Source organism: Tachypleus tridentatus, chromosome 13 (genome assembly GCF_004210375.1).
Source record: "Tachypleus tridentatus isolate NWPU-2018 chromosome 13, ASM421037v1, whole genome shotgun sequence".
Taxonomy (NCBI): Eukaryota; Metazoa; Arthropoda; class Merostomata; order Xiphosura; family Limulidae; genus Tachypleus; species Tachypleus tridentatus.
This window is the reverse complement of record NC_134837.1, coordinates 201,125,268-201,144,433: the sequence shown is the minus strand read 5'-3', so window position 1 is coordinate 201,144,433 and position 19,166 is coordinate 201,125,268. Positions and strand designations below refer to the sequence as shown.

The 19,166-nt window shown below is 32.7% G+C and overlaps 1 protein-coding gene across 2 annotated transcripts in view; it reads right to left on the bottom strand.

Moving 5' to 3' along the window:
* Window positions 1–10,990: 10,990 nt before the first annotated feature.
* Window positions 10,991–19,166, bottom strand: part of cutlet (chromosome transmission fidelity protein 18 homolog) — a 43,591-nt gene continuing 35,415 nt past the window's right edge. For both annotated transcript variants that reach the window (XM_076476327.1, XM_076476328.1), the window contains exons 20-23: window positions 18,588–18,672; window positions 15,435–15,608; window positions 12,911–12,968; window positions 10,991–11,460 (exon numbers count right to left, since the gene is read on the bottom strand). In XM_076476327.1, coding sequence (XP_076332442.1) covers window positions 11,360–11,460; window positions 12,911–12,968; window positions 15,435–15,608; window positions 18,588–18,672 — 418 coding nt within the window. In that variant the 3' untranslated portion in view covers window positions 10,991–11,359. The remainder of the gene's footprint in view (window positions 11,461–12,910; window positions 12,969–15,434; window positions 15,609–18,587; window positions 18,673–19,166) is intronic.

Below are 19,166 nucleotides of genomic sequence, written 5' to 3'. Positions count from 1 at the left end.
GGTGGTGACTAGCTGCCTTCCCTCTAGTCTTACACTACTAAATTAGGGACGGCTAGCACAGATAGCCCTCGAGTAGCTTTGTGTGAAATTAAAAAAAAAAAAAACAAAACAAACGAAAAAATATTGTGGCAAGAAGGACAGAGTTAAACGTTTGTAGTGTTTATCTGAGTTCTCTGTTTCACATGGTGGCCGCTCAAACAAAAAAAAAACATTTAAAAAATACTAAACATGCAGCTAGTCTTTCAGTAGCTGCTCAAAGTTCAAGAAAACTGTGCATTAAGAGAGCGACTTGTTAATAGCTGCCAAAGAAGTAACCTTTACTTGTCACAGTGTTGTCCATAACATAAGTTTTAAGCAGCTATTTAAAACAAATGTTATTTGAACCAAAGTTCAGTTCTACCAGAACGACGAATGAGGCTATTATTTAGAATGCATTTGTTCCTTTAGCAGCATAGGAATTGAAGAGAGATACTTAATGGTAGTTCAGTTCGTGTCACTTACAGCAGATGTTCCAAACTGAAAAGATGCCACAATTATACGTCATGGTGCAATATTTTTTGTCAGAGAAAGGAGAGAAAGTAAAACTTTTAGACTTGCACTTGGTTCCGGGAGTGGTATTAGAAATTTTGACGAATTGTTTGGTGTCCACTTAAAAAAAACATGATTTATAAAAAAAAATTGTTACTTATTGTGATGACAACTGCAATACAAATTTTGGAGGCGTAAAGAGAAAAGGAAAAACAATGTATATAGTCGATTGAAGAGGGAACTTGGCAGAAATATTGTGGATGTTGGTTGTAGTGCTCGTATTGTACATAATTGTCTCCAAATTGCAATTGATGTCCTTCCTATTAAAGTGAAAATCTTGGTGGTCAAAATTTACAAGTATTTCTATATTTACACTGTGCGTGTTAAACACATAAAAGAATTCTGTGTTTGTAGAAATTTAGTACAAGAAGGTTCTCCAATATGGAAATACGCGATTTCTGTCTTTGTTATCAGCTGTTGAGATAATTCTCCAGATTTATGGAGAACTGAAGTTATGTTTTTGTTCACAAGACCAAAAAGATTTTTTTTTTAGAGTAAATGTGGAGAAATATATCTATAGTTTGTTCATGGACAACTAGGCTTATTCAACAAAGTGATTTTAGTCATGGAGAAAACAAAAGCAACTGCAAGTGATATTGTTGCAGAACTTAATAAGTTGAAAACCAACTTAGAAGAAAGACGAAATAATTTTATTCCCCTTGGCGTTAAACAACAACAAAAAAAACTCAGTGTACAAGAGGAAGAGGAAGGATGCCAGGTAGACTTAATTAGGAAGGAATTTACCAGTTTTTATGATTGCTGCCTGTCTTATATTGAGCTGTGGGAAAACAGTTTTGGTGCTGGAGAATACTTTGTTTGGATGGGAAAATAGTGATTTCGTATGGCCTGATATAGAAGCAGCTGCTGAAAAAAATTAATGAAACGCTTGGAAATGCTGCAGTCAATGTTGATGAAGTTGTTCTTGCTAAATTCTTCTGGTCATCAAAATGTGATACGTGGAAAGCAAAAGAAATAGGTTGTGAAGAGAAATTGGTAGAACTTTTCAACCGCTTCAAAGATCAAAGTATTTCTGTACGTAATCTCAGGAGTACATTTTTTGTTTACCAGGCACTTCTGCCTTTGTGTAGAGTATTTTCAGTGATGAATAGCATTTGGTCTCAAGAAAGAGGTCTAATGAATGAATCAACAGTAAATGGACTGTTGCATTGTAAACTCAATACTGACTTAAGTTGCAGCGAGTTCTTTGAAAAAATAAAAACTAATAAATATTTTTTGAAGAAAGTTCATTTAAGTGGAAAATATGAATAGTCAGAAAAAAGTGTTCATTGACAAATTAATGAAACTTTAATGTTCCTTGCTTTGCTGAATTTAAATAAATGTTAGATATAAACTACCAGTATCGTTTTTGTGTGTGTGTGGTAGCATTAAAGCTTACGGGGAATTAGATTATTAAAGCACTTCTTTATTATACCAGTGCCGATACCTGTAATAAAATTGAAAACTGTATCGGTTTGAGAATTATTGTAAGTCTATCTATAACATTACGTTATTCCACGTGAAAAGTTACATTAATACACATTCCTTATTTAAAGCGCCACTTTAATTCAAAAGCTACATTCTGATGATCATTTGATAAAAGTAAAATAAATTTGCCATTTTATTTTTCTATTACATCACGTTTTGTTTTAACCAAATATGATATCGAAAATATAACACGACGTAGAGGTCTAATACACTGATTTGCTGTTTCCTCTGCTATAGGCTGAAATTTCACTTATTTTATGCTCATATGCACAGATGAAGTCGAAAAAAATGAATATAGTTGGGCCTCTTCAAATGGTGATGTGTTTATAATATTTTAAGTTAAAAAGGATTTAAATCTAATAAATATCCTTGTATCAAAATACAAGCGTTATAATCACTGGTTGTTGTTTCACACCATAAATTATTAATTTGATGAGTTACAGTTTCCATTTTTAACAATGACATGAAATGTAGGCCTAAGAGTAAAACAGTATAATACTATATCGGATCTGCCAGTTTTCACCGTTTACTTGTGATGACTCGTACTTTAGCAGTTCTGGTAGTATCTTTGGTTTTTAATAGAAAATTTGGTAAACTTTTAGAAAGTTGGCAGAAAAGAAATGTTAAATTCATTAAGCTTCTAGAAACTTAATAAACAACAAATATTAAATTTAAACCGATTCTGATTATGGTTTTCAAAATAATTGTATCGTTGGTATTTGATTGAAGTTTATAGTGTGGTAAGTGGAAACGTATAAGATGTACTTTATTTCACACATGAATGAGTCATTTTATACATATAGTTGCAACTTACTGTTTAAATATCAATTTTTTTTTTTGTGAAGCACCAGGTATCAACAAGCTGAAAACTTTCAATGAAATTAAAATAACATGCTGTTTTTTTTATTCCCCCACCCCAAATTCATCCCAATTTGTCTATTTCAGATTCAAAATTAGGCATAACTAAGATTTCAGAAAGTATTGTTTCATCATTCAACCTCAAGTTCTGATATTGAACAAAGAAATACTTTGGTAATGTCTTGTGAGAAACAAAAGATGGGTCTAATATTCTTGTTTGAATCCAAAAAAAGATAAAGTACAGTGACTGTGTAGAGAAAATGGAGTTTACATGGCTTTTATCACAAATATTAGTCATACTTGTTTCCAAATTGTTCCAAAAGGAACAATGGCGAGTTGATATTTATGAAGGCAGTTAAAGTCAAATGAAAAAATTACCCATTTATGTCTCAAGCTACATAAAAAATATATATAAATAAACGATCATAAATCATTACATTTTGTAAATTTAACACTTATGAAACTCGTAACAAATATAGTTAACAGAATTTACTGACAATTTAGTATACTTAATAGTTTTAATTGTAAACCCACAGTAGAAAAGGTTCAATTTTAATTTTGGACTATGTGATCTATCAGGTTCTTCACGTTATAAATGAGCAACACTGTTACAACTATACATGTCCTTTAACATGATAAAAAATTTCATTTGTTCAAGTTTCATCGTCAACATAACTGTTGCTATGGTTGTTGCATTCAGCCGGCTTGACGAACTCCGATGTTATTAGCAACCGCCGTTGGCAAGATATATGGTGGCGCAGTATTATTGAAATACTGTTACATACTTTTTTTCTCGGAATAAGTTCAAGGGGCCGAATAAGGAGTACATGTTAAAATATAATATACATAATACCACTGTCTTGAAACAAATATAATGGATTAAACCAGGAAAAGGATATACTGAGGATAAGAATACTGCATCTGCCTCCACCGAGATAAGGAGTGGTTATTTAAAGAACTGAGACCAAGACCACCAGATTCACTGATAGGAAGTCTTAAATCATGTTCATCAACACTGGTTTTACGTCTGCTATTATACGACTTGATATGGTAGCAAATGATGGGACGTTTTCTCCTAAGATGAAACAATAGGATGAATTGATGGGAGAGTAAGTGATCATAAAGTAACATTATAAGGACATCTTTGTAGTTAAGCGCATAGCTACACAATGGGTTACGTGTGCTATGCTCACTACAAGTATCAAAATTCAGTTTGTAGCATTGTAACTTCACAGACCTATTTCTATTACACTTGGGTGTATCATCAAGAGGAAAACTGGAAGTTACCATTAGCATAGGAAGCTTCTATGTGCCTTATGATTTGTGGGTAATTGTCATCAAAGAAGAGTCCATATGTAAATATGGAAGTGAGGTTAAGATAACGTCAAGTAACTTCACAGTCTATTACTAAGAAGTCCCTGTGTACTATAAAACAGTCTTTACACCAGAGGTTGAACTTCCAATGACAACAAGGAGAACAGTCATTGTACTCCAGGAAATGATATATTCATACCATGAGTCATTAGGAATTAAGTTACATCTAGTGACTTTGACATAATAGAACCAGATTCTTCATCATTTCTTAAAGAATTATTAGTTGGAAGACCTTTCATGGATCTGAAAAGTAAAGATGTCATCATTAGGGCCATGAAATTCAACCACAGGTGTAAAATTGCACAATGCACAGGTAGTACTTCCATATCAAAGAACATCAGAAACAGCTATGTTTGAGACAAGATGTAGAAAATCTGACATCAAGTACTGATAGCTTACTGCTCCATTTACAAGAACTGTGTGACCATAGCTGTGAAGGTCTTACAACTGACCAGTGCCACTTATTACATGACTTGTTCATGGAATATCAATTACACTTTTATAGTGGACCTCACAAATTAGGTCAAATAAATAAAATACTTTGTAAGATTGGTACTGAAGAAACATCCCCAGTACCTCATCAGAAGATTCTACTTAGAAAACTGGCTGAGACTTTCAAAGAAATAAAAACCATGAATGGACAAGGATTAACAGAACCAAGTAATAGTCCTTGAGTATCACTTTTTGTACTTGTAAGAAGAAAAACAGATCCACAAGGTTCTGCATGGATCACCAGAAGGTGAAGATAACTACCCATTACAAAAGACTGAGTGTACTTTAAATGGTTTAATTAGATCCAAAAGTCTCAAAATTGGACCTGGACAGTGAGTACTGGCAAGTGAGAGTTGACAAAGCACTCAATGAAAGAAATGGACTGTGTTACTAATTGGATTACATTATGTATCCACATTTTAATGATTAATGGATACTTTTGAAATAACCTGGAATATTGTATTCATATGCTTAAATGACATCACACATGGGAAGACCTATAATTATGTTGATGAATGACAATGGAATGTTCCAGATTGGTTGAAGAAAGACAACCTTAAATTGAATTCCAAAAGTATGAATTGTTCCACCAAGAGGAAAGTTTGCTGGGACACATTGTCTGCAGAGAGGAAGTCTCCACAGATTAATCTAAGATTGAATCTGTTCAGGTTGGCCAATACTAGTGCAGAGAAATTCTCATGGTAAACAGTTACTCCACACAGCCCATGAAAAAATATGTACTTGGCAGAGTGGGATTCATCGTGCCTAAAAGAGGGCTTGTTGTGTTGGAAGTAAGAAGATTCCAGTGAATAGAAACAGTAACTACAGCTGCTACCTCTACAGATTATACATTACAAAACACTCTATTACCTACACAGTCTTACAATATTCAAGCACTTTGGTACTAAAATAATACTGAAAATAAGTAAGAGAATGCTCCTACTAGACTGGGTATTTTTTGAGAAGTTGTGTAAATAATGTGAACTTGCTGTGAAAATAAAGATACACAGTATGAACAACATGAGTATCATTTGAGAAAACCCTCTTACTCATAAAGCCTTAATGGCCAGTTTCGATGTCATATCCCTCTTTACAGAAGTCCCAACCACTAAAGCCTGCAAGACAGCCTTAGAACTCTGTATCTGAGACCCTAACCTATCAACAGACATTCCCAACAACCAATTAGCAACCCTCATAGAATTCACCACGATGAAGACAACCTTCATGTTCAACAACCACAACTATATACAAATAAATGGCCTAAGCATGGGCAACCCAGTATCACCAGTTCTAGCCAATATTTTTATGACACAAGTTGAAACACAAGCAATTAGCACAGCATTACATCCACCACTATTCTGGTACAGATATGAAGACAACACGATTGCAGGATTCACATCTAAAGAACACACACTTAATTTTTTCAATCACATTAACGCTATACATTCCAACATTAACTTCACATATGAACAGGAAGAAAGCAATCAGATATCATTTTTTAACTTCAAAATTACAAGAACCGATACACAATTTAAAACAGAAATTCACCAAAAATCACCCATACTGGACTATAAATTCCTTGGGACTCAGCACATGAAACAAAACAAAAACTCAACATACTAAGAAACCAAATAAAGACAGCCATAAAACTATGCTCACCAGTTAAAATTAATGACAAATTAGACAAAATAAAACAATACTTTATCAACATCAGTAAGTTTCCTCCACAAACTGTAGAAAACATTATACACACACACACCTAGACAAAAAGCAAAATAAACTAACAAATGTAAATATACCCCACGATTTAAAAAATCGCAAAACCATATACAGCTGCATACCATATATTCCTAACATCAGTAGAAAAATAACCAACATTTGGCAAAAACTAGCAACAAAATATGACATTCCAGTTAATACCAAATTTATTCAAAACCCAGGCATAAAACTAAGGTCTATACTATGTAAAAACTATACTGTCAAACACATCAACATTATTTATAAAATACAATGTGATAATTGCTTCGACTTCCGGAACTCCTTTATACCTATATTAATATATATCCAACATATAAGCAGCCCTCGACATTCATACACTCAATTACACAACCGCCTTCAAACGTGGTCAGCTACCAGTCAGTAACAGTTTATTTCTTTGTGAACCTGACGATGACCAAAGAAGGTCGAAACATTGTTGGCTCCTCTAGTGCTTTATCTACCCATTTGAGAGAAATGTTGTTAATGTGCTTGATTCTCTAGTGCAAGGTAACAGTTGGAATGGTTGTGATGAACTGTTTCACCAAATGTCCAGAAGTGCTGTTCGTAATAAAGAAGTACAAACTCAGCAATGAATGTGTTTCAAGGTTTTGTGTGTGGAAGAAACTTCACTCACATCAGGAATGGATCTTTGAATCAATCCTGTGTACAAAAAGATGTCATATTATTAGAATAAGAATAACTCATACCCCAACTCTTACTCAATTGTCCAATGAAATGATTGGTATTCGTACACTTTTAAAACAAATCAGCCATTCATGCAGAGAAACATCATATATCATGAGACTAAGATCTTCCACAGCTACTTATGAATCATCTAAAGTAATACTTCACTATTATTTCTGATAGTTAGGAGCCAACTTAAAGGTGCCATGGATCTACTCTACTGGCATTTGTAAGATAATCACTTGCAAATTTTGTGAGAGACACTAGTGTCACACATGACTTAACTCAGGAAACACTTAAGTCAGCTGGTGATAAAAAGTCAGAGATTTTAAAGCTAATTAAGTCTGGATTCCATCTAGTTAACTTAGCATGGCTGTATAATCCTCACTACAAGACAGATGAACTACAAAGTTAAGATGTGAAGGACCACATGTTATAGTGAAAAGAATAAATGATGTGGTTTACATAATCTAGAAGGGCATGTAATCTAAGCCAATGGTCATCCATTTTGAGTGACTTTTAGAAGTATATCAATGAGAGAGTGAAGGCTTGTTACGTTAAATGGTTAACTTCAAAAAAAAACATTGCCATGGTAATTCAACTTGCTGAAGAGCCCAGGGTTTCTGTAAGTACACTTCTAGAGGACAACCAGTGGAATAACTCAGCTTCTTATCTAGAAAGTGACAGGACAACAACAAACAAGAGGTCAACCTATCTGCATATCATAAGCCTTGGAAAAGAAAACCACCAAAAAGACTTGGTGAATGGTATTTAGATACTGTAAAGCATCAATGATTTTGTTAACCAAATTTAGCTGTACTTTGTTTAACATTATTAATTAATAATATAATGACATAATTTAACTATTATTATTTATGGTTAATATATTTATTACTACTAATGGAATTTTAAGTTTAAAGTATTGTTTTGTTTATGTGTTAGGACTGTTTAAAGGACTTCAAAATCCAGGAAGGAGACAGACAGCATTGTAGGCTACTGATATTTGTATTTCTTTACATTTTGTTCACTAGGGGTAGATTTTTATAAGGTAATGATAGTGTGAAGTCTAGAAGTTTAGGCTTCTGTGAAACCTCAAAGCTTCTCATATTGAGTAGAAAAGTATTACAATATCAAAATACTATTTTTAGTGGATTAGACTGAATGAATTTGTTCAGTATCAGTTAGAGCTTTAGTAAGTTAGAGTGTGAGAATTAACGAGTTTGTTCATCAGTAAATTAATGTTTTTTTTCTGTCCATTAGTAAGAAAATCTTAGCAAGTAATTCAGGCAAATATTACTTTCAAAACTTCTGTTGAAACATTGTTTGTGAATTCAGGTCCACAACTAAATGTAGCCTGTACATAAATTGTGTGAGAAATAAATTAAATTTATTATCATTGATAAACTGAATAAAAAATTATTTTTATAAATAATACAAACAATAATGGCAGAACATGTTTCAACAATAAGTATAAAACACAACTTACTTATACAGTAAAAATAAGAAATCAGATATCTGTGAACAATTAAAAACCTTCCATTTTACAACCAACTTTACTGGATAGTTCAGAAATGTTTTGAAAAGTATATTGACAAACAACTAAAAGGTTAAACAAATTTTTGAAACAGGAATAAAATTTTCCAAATTCTAAGACCAGTTAATGGTACAAGGTAAGTGCTTTCTAGAACAAAACAAGTTAAAACTGAATATCTAAATACTTATGACAAAATATACAATTCAATGCATCATGTGAGTGTGTAACAAAATGCTTTAACAATAACTTCATTCACTTAAGATTAGATTAGGAATGTAATATTGATTACAATATGTTTTTTGGAGGAATGACTGAGGATAAATGTTTTGTGCTTCTGGTTTTTGTCAAGCCAGAGGGGTCAGATAACTATCTCAGAATGGCTGGTATGGGTGTTAACACTTATTGATATGCAGAGAACAACCCGTGATGATGAGAAAACCCACTTGTAGAGAAAATATACATGTAAAAACGGCTGGTATGGGTTGAGAAAAGTTTTATGTAGAGAAGCGAACAACGTTTTGACCTTCTTTGGTCATTGTTAGGTTCACAAAGAAAGAAAGAGGGAACTGACCAATAGCTGACCACATGTTTGAAGGGGGTTGTGTAATTGAATGTAGGAATGTAGAGGGCATGCTTAGATGTTTGATTATAATTATTAATATAGGTATAAAGGTGCTCCTTTGTATTGGTTTATTTTGGGCTTGAGTTGTTGTATAAGTAAGGCTTCTTTAATTTTGTGTTTGTTTCTTTATTTAGTATTTGGGTGTTTATTTGATTTGTAGTGTTTGAAAACGTGTGAAGGTGACTTTTTGTGTTCTTTGAATCTGGTTTCTATTTTTTTACTTGTTTCTCAAATATAGAAGTCGTGGCAGTTATCACATTGTACTTTATAAATAATGTTGGTGTGGTGTTTGTCAGTGTAGTTTTTACATAGTATAGACCTCAGTTTTGTGCCTTGTTTTTGAATAAATTTCATATTAACTGGAATTTCATATTTTGTTACTGATTTTTGCCAAATGTTGGTTATTTTTCTGCTGATGTTGGGAATATATGGTATGAAGCAGTATATGTTTGTGATTTTTTAATTTGTGAAGTATATTTACTTTTGTTGGTTGATTTTGTTTTTCGTCTAGGTGTGTGAGTATAATGCTTTCTACGGTTTGTGGAGGAAACTTATTGATGTTGATGAAGTATTGTTTTATTTTGTCAAAATTGTCCCCCTTCAAACATGTAGTCAGCTATCGGTCAGTTACCTCTTTCTTTCTTTGTGAACCTGACGATGACCAAAGGTCGAAACGTTGTTTGCTCCTCTACATAAAAATTTTCTCAACCGATACCAGCCATTTTTACATATATATTTTCTCTACAAGTGGGTTTTCTTGTTAAATCAAATAAAATTAATGATAAATTGGACAATATAAAACAATACTTCATCAACATCAATAAGTTTCTTCCACAAACTGTTAAAAACATTATACACACATACCTAGACAAAAAGCAAAATCAACTAACAAAAGTAAATATATCTCACGAATTAAAAAAATCACAAAACCATATATTCCCAACATCAGCAGAAAAATAACCAACATTTGGCAAAAACTGGTAACAAAATATGAAATTCCACTTAATAACAAATTTATTCAAAAACCAGGCACAAAACTGAGGTCTATACTATGTAAAAACTACACTGACAAACACAACACCAACATTATTTATAAAATACAATGTGATAGCTGCCATGACTTCTATATTTGAAACAAGTAGAAAAATGGAAACCAGATTCAAACACAAAAAGTCACCTTCACATGTTTTCAAACACCCAAATACTAAATAAAGAAACAAACATAAACAAATGCAAAATTAAAGCCTTACTTATACAACTCAAGCCCAAAATAAACCAATACAAAGAAACACCTTTATACCTATATTACTAAATTTTATCAAACACCTAAGCATGCCCTCTACATTCCTACACTCAATTACACAACCCCCTTCAAACATGTGGTCAGCTACCAGCCAGTAACCCTTTTTTTCTTTGTGAACCTGACAATGACCGAAGAAGGTCAAAATTATCGCTCCTCTGCATAAAAATTTTCTCAACCTATACCAGCCATATTTACATATATAACCAGAGAACAATTTTTCAACCTTCCTGAAGGTGACCTAGGAAGGTCAAAACAATTCTCTGCTTACCAATAAAAGTATTAATACCCATACCAGCTGTTCTGAGATATATTTTTATTTCAAATGGGTTTCTCATTATCATGAAGTTACAAAGTTTGATAATACTGTGTCTACAACTATTACTAAGTTCGATAATAGTCAGTATTTGTAAGGACTTTATATATACAAACTTACAAATAACATACACAGATATAACACAAAAGAAAGAATGTAAGCATTACCGCAGATTAAAATTAATAGTCTGTTTTACTACTAAGTATACATGGAAGGAGTTGAGTTTAATAACAACATATAACTGTAAAAGGACTAATTTGTTGATCTTCTATAACTGTGTTTTAAAATATACAAAAACAGATGTTATTATTTCCTGATATTTTCATGTGCATGATTCTCGTTATACCATTACAACAGATCCTGTATACGAACAGTTTTCCTTACAGCATTGCTGTAGCCTTCTTTGAAGTGAAACCACACGTCCCCAACATTTCCGCACTGAATTTCATCTTTTAAACAATAAAAAAAGTGAAAATAAACTAAAATAGAGAAACGTAAAATATTTTTTTCTTACTTTTAAAAACAACACAGCAGTTACAAAACATGACAAGATGTTATTAACAGTGGTATTAAATTTGTTACATTTAAAAACAACACAGCAGTTACAAAACATGACAAGGTGTTATTAACAGTGGTATTAGATTTGTTACATTTAAAAACAACACATCATTTACAGATTTCCTGCATCTTTGTTATGATATTTTGTTCCAAATATTTGATTTATTTTTCACATTCATAAGAACAATACATTGAGTTACCTATACTTGTTATCAGGTTGATTTTTAATTGTGACCTATGTAGCTAGTTTGGATAGTAATCTAATATTGATTACAGGAAGTTTTTTGGAGGAATGACTGAGGATAAATGTTTGGTGCTTCTTGTTTTTGTCAAGCCAAAAGGCTCAGTTAACTTACCTGTCTTTATAGCTGTGACCAGGGTCAACTTAGCTGAATTAGTAGGTAATACACAAATCTTTGATGGATTTTTTTAGGATTGCTGATGTTGCAATCCAAGACCTTTGTGGAAAGTTAGTGTTGAGTTAATAATGCCTGTTCAGTTATTAATATCTTAGGCTTTGTTGACAAGCTTACAACTGTTAATTTCTTTGTAATTCTGATTTGTGTACATAATTTCAAATGTCAATATTAATGGAAGGGAAAATATTTAAATTTTATCTGTTCATTTTTACAAATGAGACTTCAGAAGATAGTTTCCTAATCTTATGTGTTTAAAGTTTTTAGCAAATTATATTTGCAGAGAAAGTTAAACAATAATAAACACCTGATGCGACAAAACTTTAGCTTGGAACCATTTGTACCGTAGCTTTGATAAAAAGTTTCTGTTTGGCCAGATTCAGCAATATTTATGACAGAACTATGTGGCTTGTAAACAAAACTGTAACTAATGTTTTAATTACAACTTTGGCTGTTGAAGCCAGGCTTTCTGGTGACCTTACTAGATGCCAGTTACTACAAAGCATGGTTGAAGTATTTACTCCTCTCATGAAAACTCACTAGTAAATTATACAAGTCTGTCGTACACCAAAAATTAGAGGAGTTACTAAAATATCTGTACTCAAGATATATCTGTAAAGAATAAAAATATTTTTGTCCATTGTACAATTTGCACATTTATATTTACATTATGATCTCCAAAATGTAGAAGTTTTTCCCAGTATCCCTCTATATTACATCTGGTACTTTCCACAAAATTACACTAAATTATCAATGTAGAGTAAACTGAGTGGGTGATAACTTGGATATCAAATACATAATACCATGTTGAATGGCACTCTTTTAAGGGTTGTAGAATATGCAGCACTTTGACTCCTACCTGTACACATACGGTCAGTGGTTGCTAATGTCCTGTAAATAAAAGTTATGTATTTTATCTATTTACCTTTTGAAACAGAAGGTGAAGGTTTTTTAATGGCATTCCCAAAAAAGTCCAAGACAGGCTGGAAAGAAAGAATAACATGTCAGACACAGTTCAATTATATATTTTCTGAATCTCAAACCGATGTAGCATCTTTAACCAGAGTTACACAATTTGTTCTTACACCAAAGTATATAAAACTGCTTTAACAGTTATATTTCAATTTCTAATTTTCAGTTAAACTTTCCTCTATTCTCATTTAACTAGAACACAAAAATTACAAAACATACAGGGACTTACTGAAAATAATTTAAACCACTTAACCTTGTTATGAACTGCTATTACACTTTGTAACACAAATTTTATTCCTGTATAGTATGTGTCATTTCTTAATTGCTTATTTTGTAAAAGTACAGAAAATGGCCATTATTCCCTTCAAACTTTGCTTTTGTGACCTGGATAATGAAATTTAGAAATTAACCTATTTTCTATGTAAAAATGGGCAAATTTGCACATTTTCATTAACATAAAGTCTGAATAAAACAACATATTAATCAAGATTTACATGTATTTATGATAAAGTTATACAAAAATGTTTAGATGTGAGTAGTTTTTCAAGATTTGCAACTGTAATGTAAATCACTTTCACGTATCAGCCCTCAAATATAGTCTCTCACAAAGTCCAGTATATCTTTGTGGAAGTGCTCGCCTTGTTCCTCTGAGTATGTTCCCATATTCTCCTTGAATTTATCAAAATGAGTGTCAAGGATATGGGCTTTCAGGGACATCCTGCAACCCGTTTTGTCGTAGTTCTTTACCACAGCCTCAACCAGTTTCACATAATTTTTAGCCTTGTGATTGCCCAAGAAGCCCCGAACCACTGCAACAAAGCTGCCCCAAGCTTTTTTTCCTTCCTTCCTTGAGCTTCTTGGGGTATTCTGTGCACTCCAGGATCTTCTTTATTTGTGGTCCAACAAAGATACCAGATTTGACCTTAGCTTTAGACAGCTTAGGGAAGAAGTTTCAAAGGTACTTAAAGGCTGCAGACTCCTTATCAGGAGGTCCAGATACATGATAGAAGATGCATTCTTGCCAGCCCAATGTTTGGAAAGGTTCAACCATGCAGAAGTAGCAATTGCTTGAGTGGTCAGTGGGTTCACACCAAATTCTTGGAATAGCAAACTTCATGGCTCTCTTTTCCCCTCTGTATCATCCTGCAAAAGAGCAAAATAAAATTATTATGAAGAATAAATTTATTTCATCCACAACTAATGTGTAAGAGGTTCATGCAAAATATTTTACATGATATTGTTTCTATACTATTGGAAATTAAAAAAATAAATTAAAGTATATTTAAATTTTAAAAGATCTAAAATTTTTATATAAAATCTTATTATAAAAGCAAGCAAAAATTGTCTGTCTTACCTTCTAAAGTTTTTTTTTTTGCAGTGCTCACAGGTAAAATGAGGTGCCCAGGGTTTGTCTTGATCCCTGATAGGTACACCAAAATATGCCTTGTAGGCTTCATGCATTTTAGAAGATGCTGTCATAGAGTATGTTTTCACTCGTCTTGATAAATTGGCTACACACATAGCAGAATGCATCTGAAGAATGCTTGCAGCTTCTTGATGCCATCTCTGATAAAATGTTCACTTGGGCAGCTAGAATTAAACTGAAGTGGTGAGTAGTGAGCCCCTATATATATATATTACTATGGAAAGTTCTAGAAAATTTGAAAAGGTTCTTGAAAATTCTCATAAGTTCTACAACATTCTAGAAAATTCTCTTGCCATCTACTCAGCTCTCATTCTACCTGGAATGTTCTGGAAAATGGGTAAATTTCATTACCCAGGTCACAAAAGCAAAGTCTGAAGAGAAAAATAGGTCTTTTCCATTTACTTTAGGCATAAGCAATTTGAAAATAACATTTTCTGTTCAGGAATGAGAAAAAGTAAAAATCTTATTATATAGTGTTATTTAAACCACTTAACCTTGTTATCAGCTGCTATTAATTAAACCATATAACCTTGTTATCAACTGCTGTTATTTAAACCACTTAACCTTATCAATTGCTATTATTTAAACCATTTTAACCTTGTTATCAGCTGTTGTAATTTAAAACATGTAACCTTATCAATTGCTATTATTTAAACCACCTAACCTGATCAACTGCTATTATTTAAACCACCTTACCTTGTTATAAACTGCTATCATTTCAACATTTAACCTTGTTATCAGCTGTTATAATTTAACTGTTTTTAATTTTAAAAACTACAAATTAATTCGTTTCTGACATACAGTTTTATACATTTTACACTTAACGTTTTGCAGGTTTTTTATTTTGATTAGCAATACACTTCTCAATAGATAAATACATGAATAAGGTTAAGTGTCACTTGTTTATGTTATTTAAACAAATACCCACATCACAATGTTAATAAGTTTGTGTGATTTGTTATTGCTATGGTATTTTTTCAGTTTAATCTACTGGAGAATCACAAGAAAACCTACTTTCCAGTTATGCAAGTTACAAGATGAGAAATGTTACCTTTATTTTCACAGTTTTTGGAGTAATTGTCTGCAAGTGGTTTGGATTTTTCTCAGCTTGTGGTTGAACTTCACTGATTTGTTCTTTCTTATTTTCTTCCTCTGGTAAACTTGTGGTAGAAGAAGTTCTTATTGAAGTACCCTCTTCACCTTGTCTCACTCTCTCCATGTCTAACTATATGTTGAATAGCATATGAAGATATCTTTGTATGGAGAAAAGTCTCTAACATTTTACTTGTTTGGTAGAACAAAGATGTCATGGGTAATCTTAAAACACTTATAAGCTAAAGAACCTAAATGTTGAGTAAAAATTACCTTTAATTCAAAATCTGGTTAAGTTAATCACAAGCTGATTGAATAGTACAAAATTATTATTGATATATATACATACATACATACATTTTAGGACAGTTTACAAGCTATAGTCATGTGAAAAAGTTAGGACACCCTATGAAAGCCTGTGTATTTTTGTAACATTTTTGGATATATAGATATTTAATCTCAATTTTAACAAAATTGAGAGATTAAATAGGAATATAAATAAACAATTAAAACTGAAGAAAAGACTTTTCAAGATCTTCTGTAAATGTAATTCTACAAAAATGCATATTCTAACTGAGGAAAATGTCAGGACACCCCCACATTTATTCCCTCTTAAAATGGCTCAACTCACACACAAGTGTATCACACCAGGTGCACATGATTAGAAGGTCGTTACTCAGCATTTTGAATGAGACTTGCCCTATTTAAACCTCAGACATTTAATTTGGTGTGCTCCTGACTGTTGAAGTGAGAGTGAGCACCATGGTGAGAGCAAAAGAGCTGTCTGAGGCCTTCAGAAAGAAAATTGTAGCAGCTTATGAGTCTGGTAAGGGATTTAAAAAGATCCCAAAAGATTTTGAAATCAGCCATTCCACTGTCTGGAAATAGTCAACAAGTGGAGGGTTTTCAAAACAACTGCCAACATGTCCAGGTCTAGTCGTCCAAGCAAGTTCATCCCGAGAGCAGACCGCAAGATGTAAAAGAGGTCTCCAAACACCCTAACATGTCATCACGAGACCTACAGCAGGCTCTGGCTACTGTTGATGTGAAAGTGCATGCCTCTACAATCAAAAAGAGACTGCACAAGTTTAACTTGCATGGGAGGTGTGCAAGAAGGAAACCTTTGCTCTCTAAGAGAAACATCAAGGCCAGACTGAAGTTTGCCAGAGAGAATGTAGACAAAGACCAGGACTTCTGGAATAATGTTTTTTGGACAGATGAGTCCAAAATTGAATTATTTGGACACCAGAACAGAGGACATGTTTAGCGTAAACCAAATACAGCATTCCAGGAAAAGAACCTCATACCAACTGTGAAGCATGGAGGTGGAAGTGTCATGGTTTGGGGCTGCTTTGCTGCAGTAGGACCTGGACAGCTCACAATCATAGAATACACCATGAATTCTACTGTGTATCAGAGGGTGCTTGAGGATCATGTGAGACCATCTGTACGAAAATTAAAGCTGAAGTGGAACTGGACCCTGCAACACGACAATGACTCAAAATATACCAGTAAATCCACCAAGAACTGGCTGAAAACTAAGAAATGGAGAGTCCAGGAATGGCCGAGTCAAAGCCCAGATCTTAATCTCATTGAGATGCTGTGGGGTGACTTGAAACGGGCTGTACATGCAAGAAACCCCCTCAAACATCTCCCAGCTGAAAGAATTCTGCATTGAGGAGTGGGGCAAACTTTCTTCAGACTGATGTCAGAGACTGGTAAATGGCTACAAGAAGCATCTCACTGCAGTTATTTCAGCCAAAGGGGGTAACACTAGCTATTAGGGGGTAGGGTGTCCTAACTTTTCCTTAGTTCGAATATGCATTTTTGTAGCATGACATTTACAGAAGATCTTGAAAAGTCTTTTCTTCAGTTTTAATTGTTCAGTTATATTCCTATAGTCGCTCAGTATTGTTAAAATTGAGATTAAATATTTATATATCCAAAAATGTTACAAAAATACACAGGCTTTCATAGGGTCTCCTAACTTTTCCACATGACTGTAGATGGAGACCCTTCTTGTTTCAAAGTAGTTCAAAGACTAATTTACTTGTTAGTGTCTTCTAATCATTCTAATGTAAGTGAATGTTCATTATATTTATTACATTAAGCAGGTTTACGGACTCATGATTTTTGTTTTATTAAGTATTCAGTAAAGTACTGTTACTTTTATAAAATGCAAGGAAAAGTGTTTTGAGGTACTTCTCAAACATAATATAATTTTTATATATTTCAACAAGGCATGGCAGGATATTTGAACACATGTCAGACTCCTTATTAACCACTTGGTAATGTAACAAAGTTGAAATTTACTTCTTATACCAGATCACTGAATAAGATAATTCTGTATCTCTATGTTTAACAATAAGTTAGATTCTTTACTCAAATCAACAGTGATAACACTGTTGCTACAAACAGACTTTAAATGTGTTATACAAGCAGAAAGCTTCCAATAGCCTCACCTTTATGATAAGAAACATTAACATTTTCATGCGTCAAATTTAGGTTGTTAAAAATTGTCAATATCTTTCATGTGCAGACATGATATTATAAGTTAGCAGTTCAAAATGTGTATGTATTAGAAATCAACAGGAAATAATGTGATATGAGACAACAATTAAGCATATGCTTGTGTTAAAAATCAATATTTTAACATGTATTATACATTAACATATTTATGTGTTGCAAACAAACAGTTAATGTGCACATACTTCATCTTTAAATGTGTTTTCTCAAAGTTTGATGACCATTTCCTGTTTGCTAAATGCATTTAAATGCCTTATACCTGGTTCTTAAGTGTCATATTTTCTAAGCAAGTGTTTCACTGTTGAAATTTAACAAGAGAAACTTTGTACAAAGAAACTTTTGGTTAATGAGACAAAACACCTTGTGTACAGGTTTCTCTCTTATTACTTTTCTCCTTCTAATAGTGTGCTGTAAAACATGTGTTATTAATTACACTCGTTGGTTACTTTTACTTTTCTAATAATTATTATTAGAGGAATTTCAGGATCCATTTATGTTTTCAACGTCACATCCACTTCATTCATTCTTCTCAACTGTGTTTCATGACACTTATAAAATGTTGTGTAAACTAAAGAATAAATTTTACCTCTCTTGCTAGTAGTTGTTTAGCTGCATAGGTGAGGTTACCTCGTAGTTTTATTCCTGGAAACCTTACCAGCTCTTCAAGGTTACTATGAAAATAAAACAGAATTGATCAAGCAATAAAAAGTTGATAAGAATGTTATTATAAAGTAGTCTTTGTTACTCACTTCTTTAAAAATAGTATTATTTGTGAAGATGTAGGGTAAATTATATTAATCACAAAATATTTGGATGCACAACATTAAATACATCTACCTATTGACAACTGGTGTTTGAAAGAAAAACTAATAATTGTAAAGATCTTACATGACTGTCCATACTAAGTAGGTATGTTGATGTAATTCATTAATTAGAGCTGTATATTTCAAGAAATGTGATTTCCTTATACCATACGTTAAATACAAAACAATGAATGACAGTGTTATCAGGTTAATATCTGTCCTTTGATAGTGACATCATTTATCTTTGTCCACTTTAGATAGCATGCAACACAATGTTAACTACAAGTAATATTTATTTTGAACAATTTAATTTATTAATGCACAGCAGTGTTATCTTCCCAACATCTGACTTTCCATCTTTC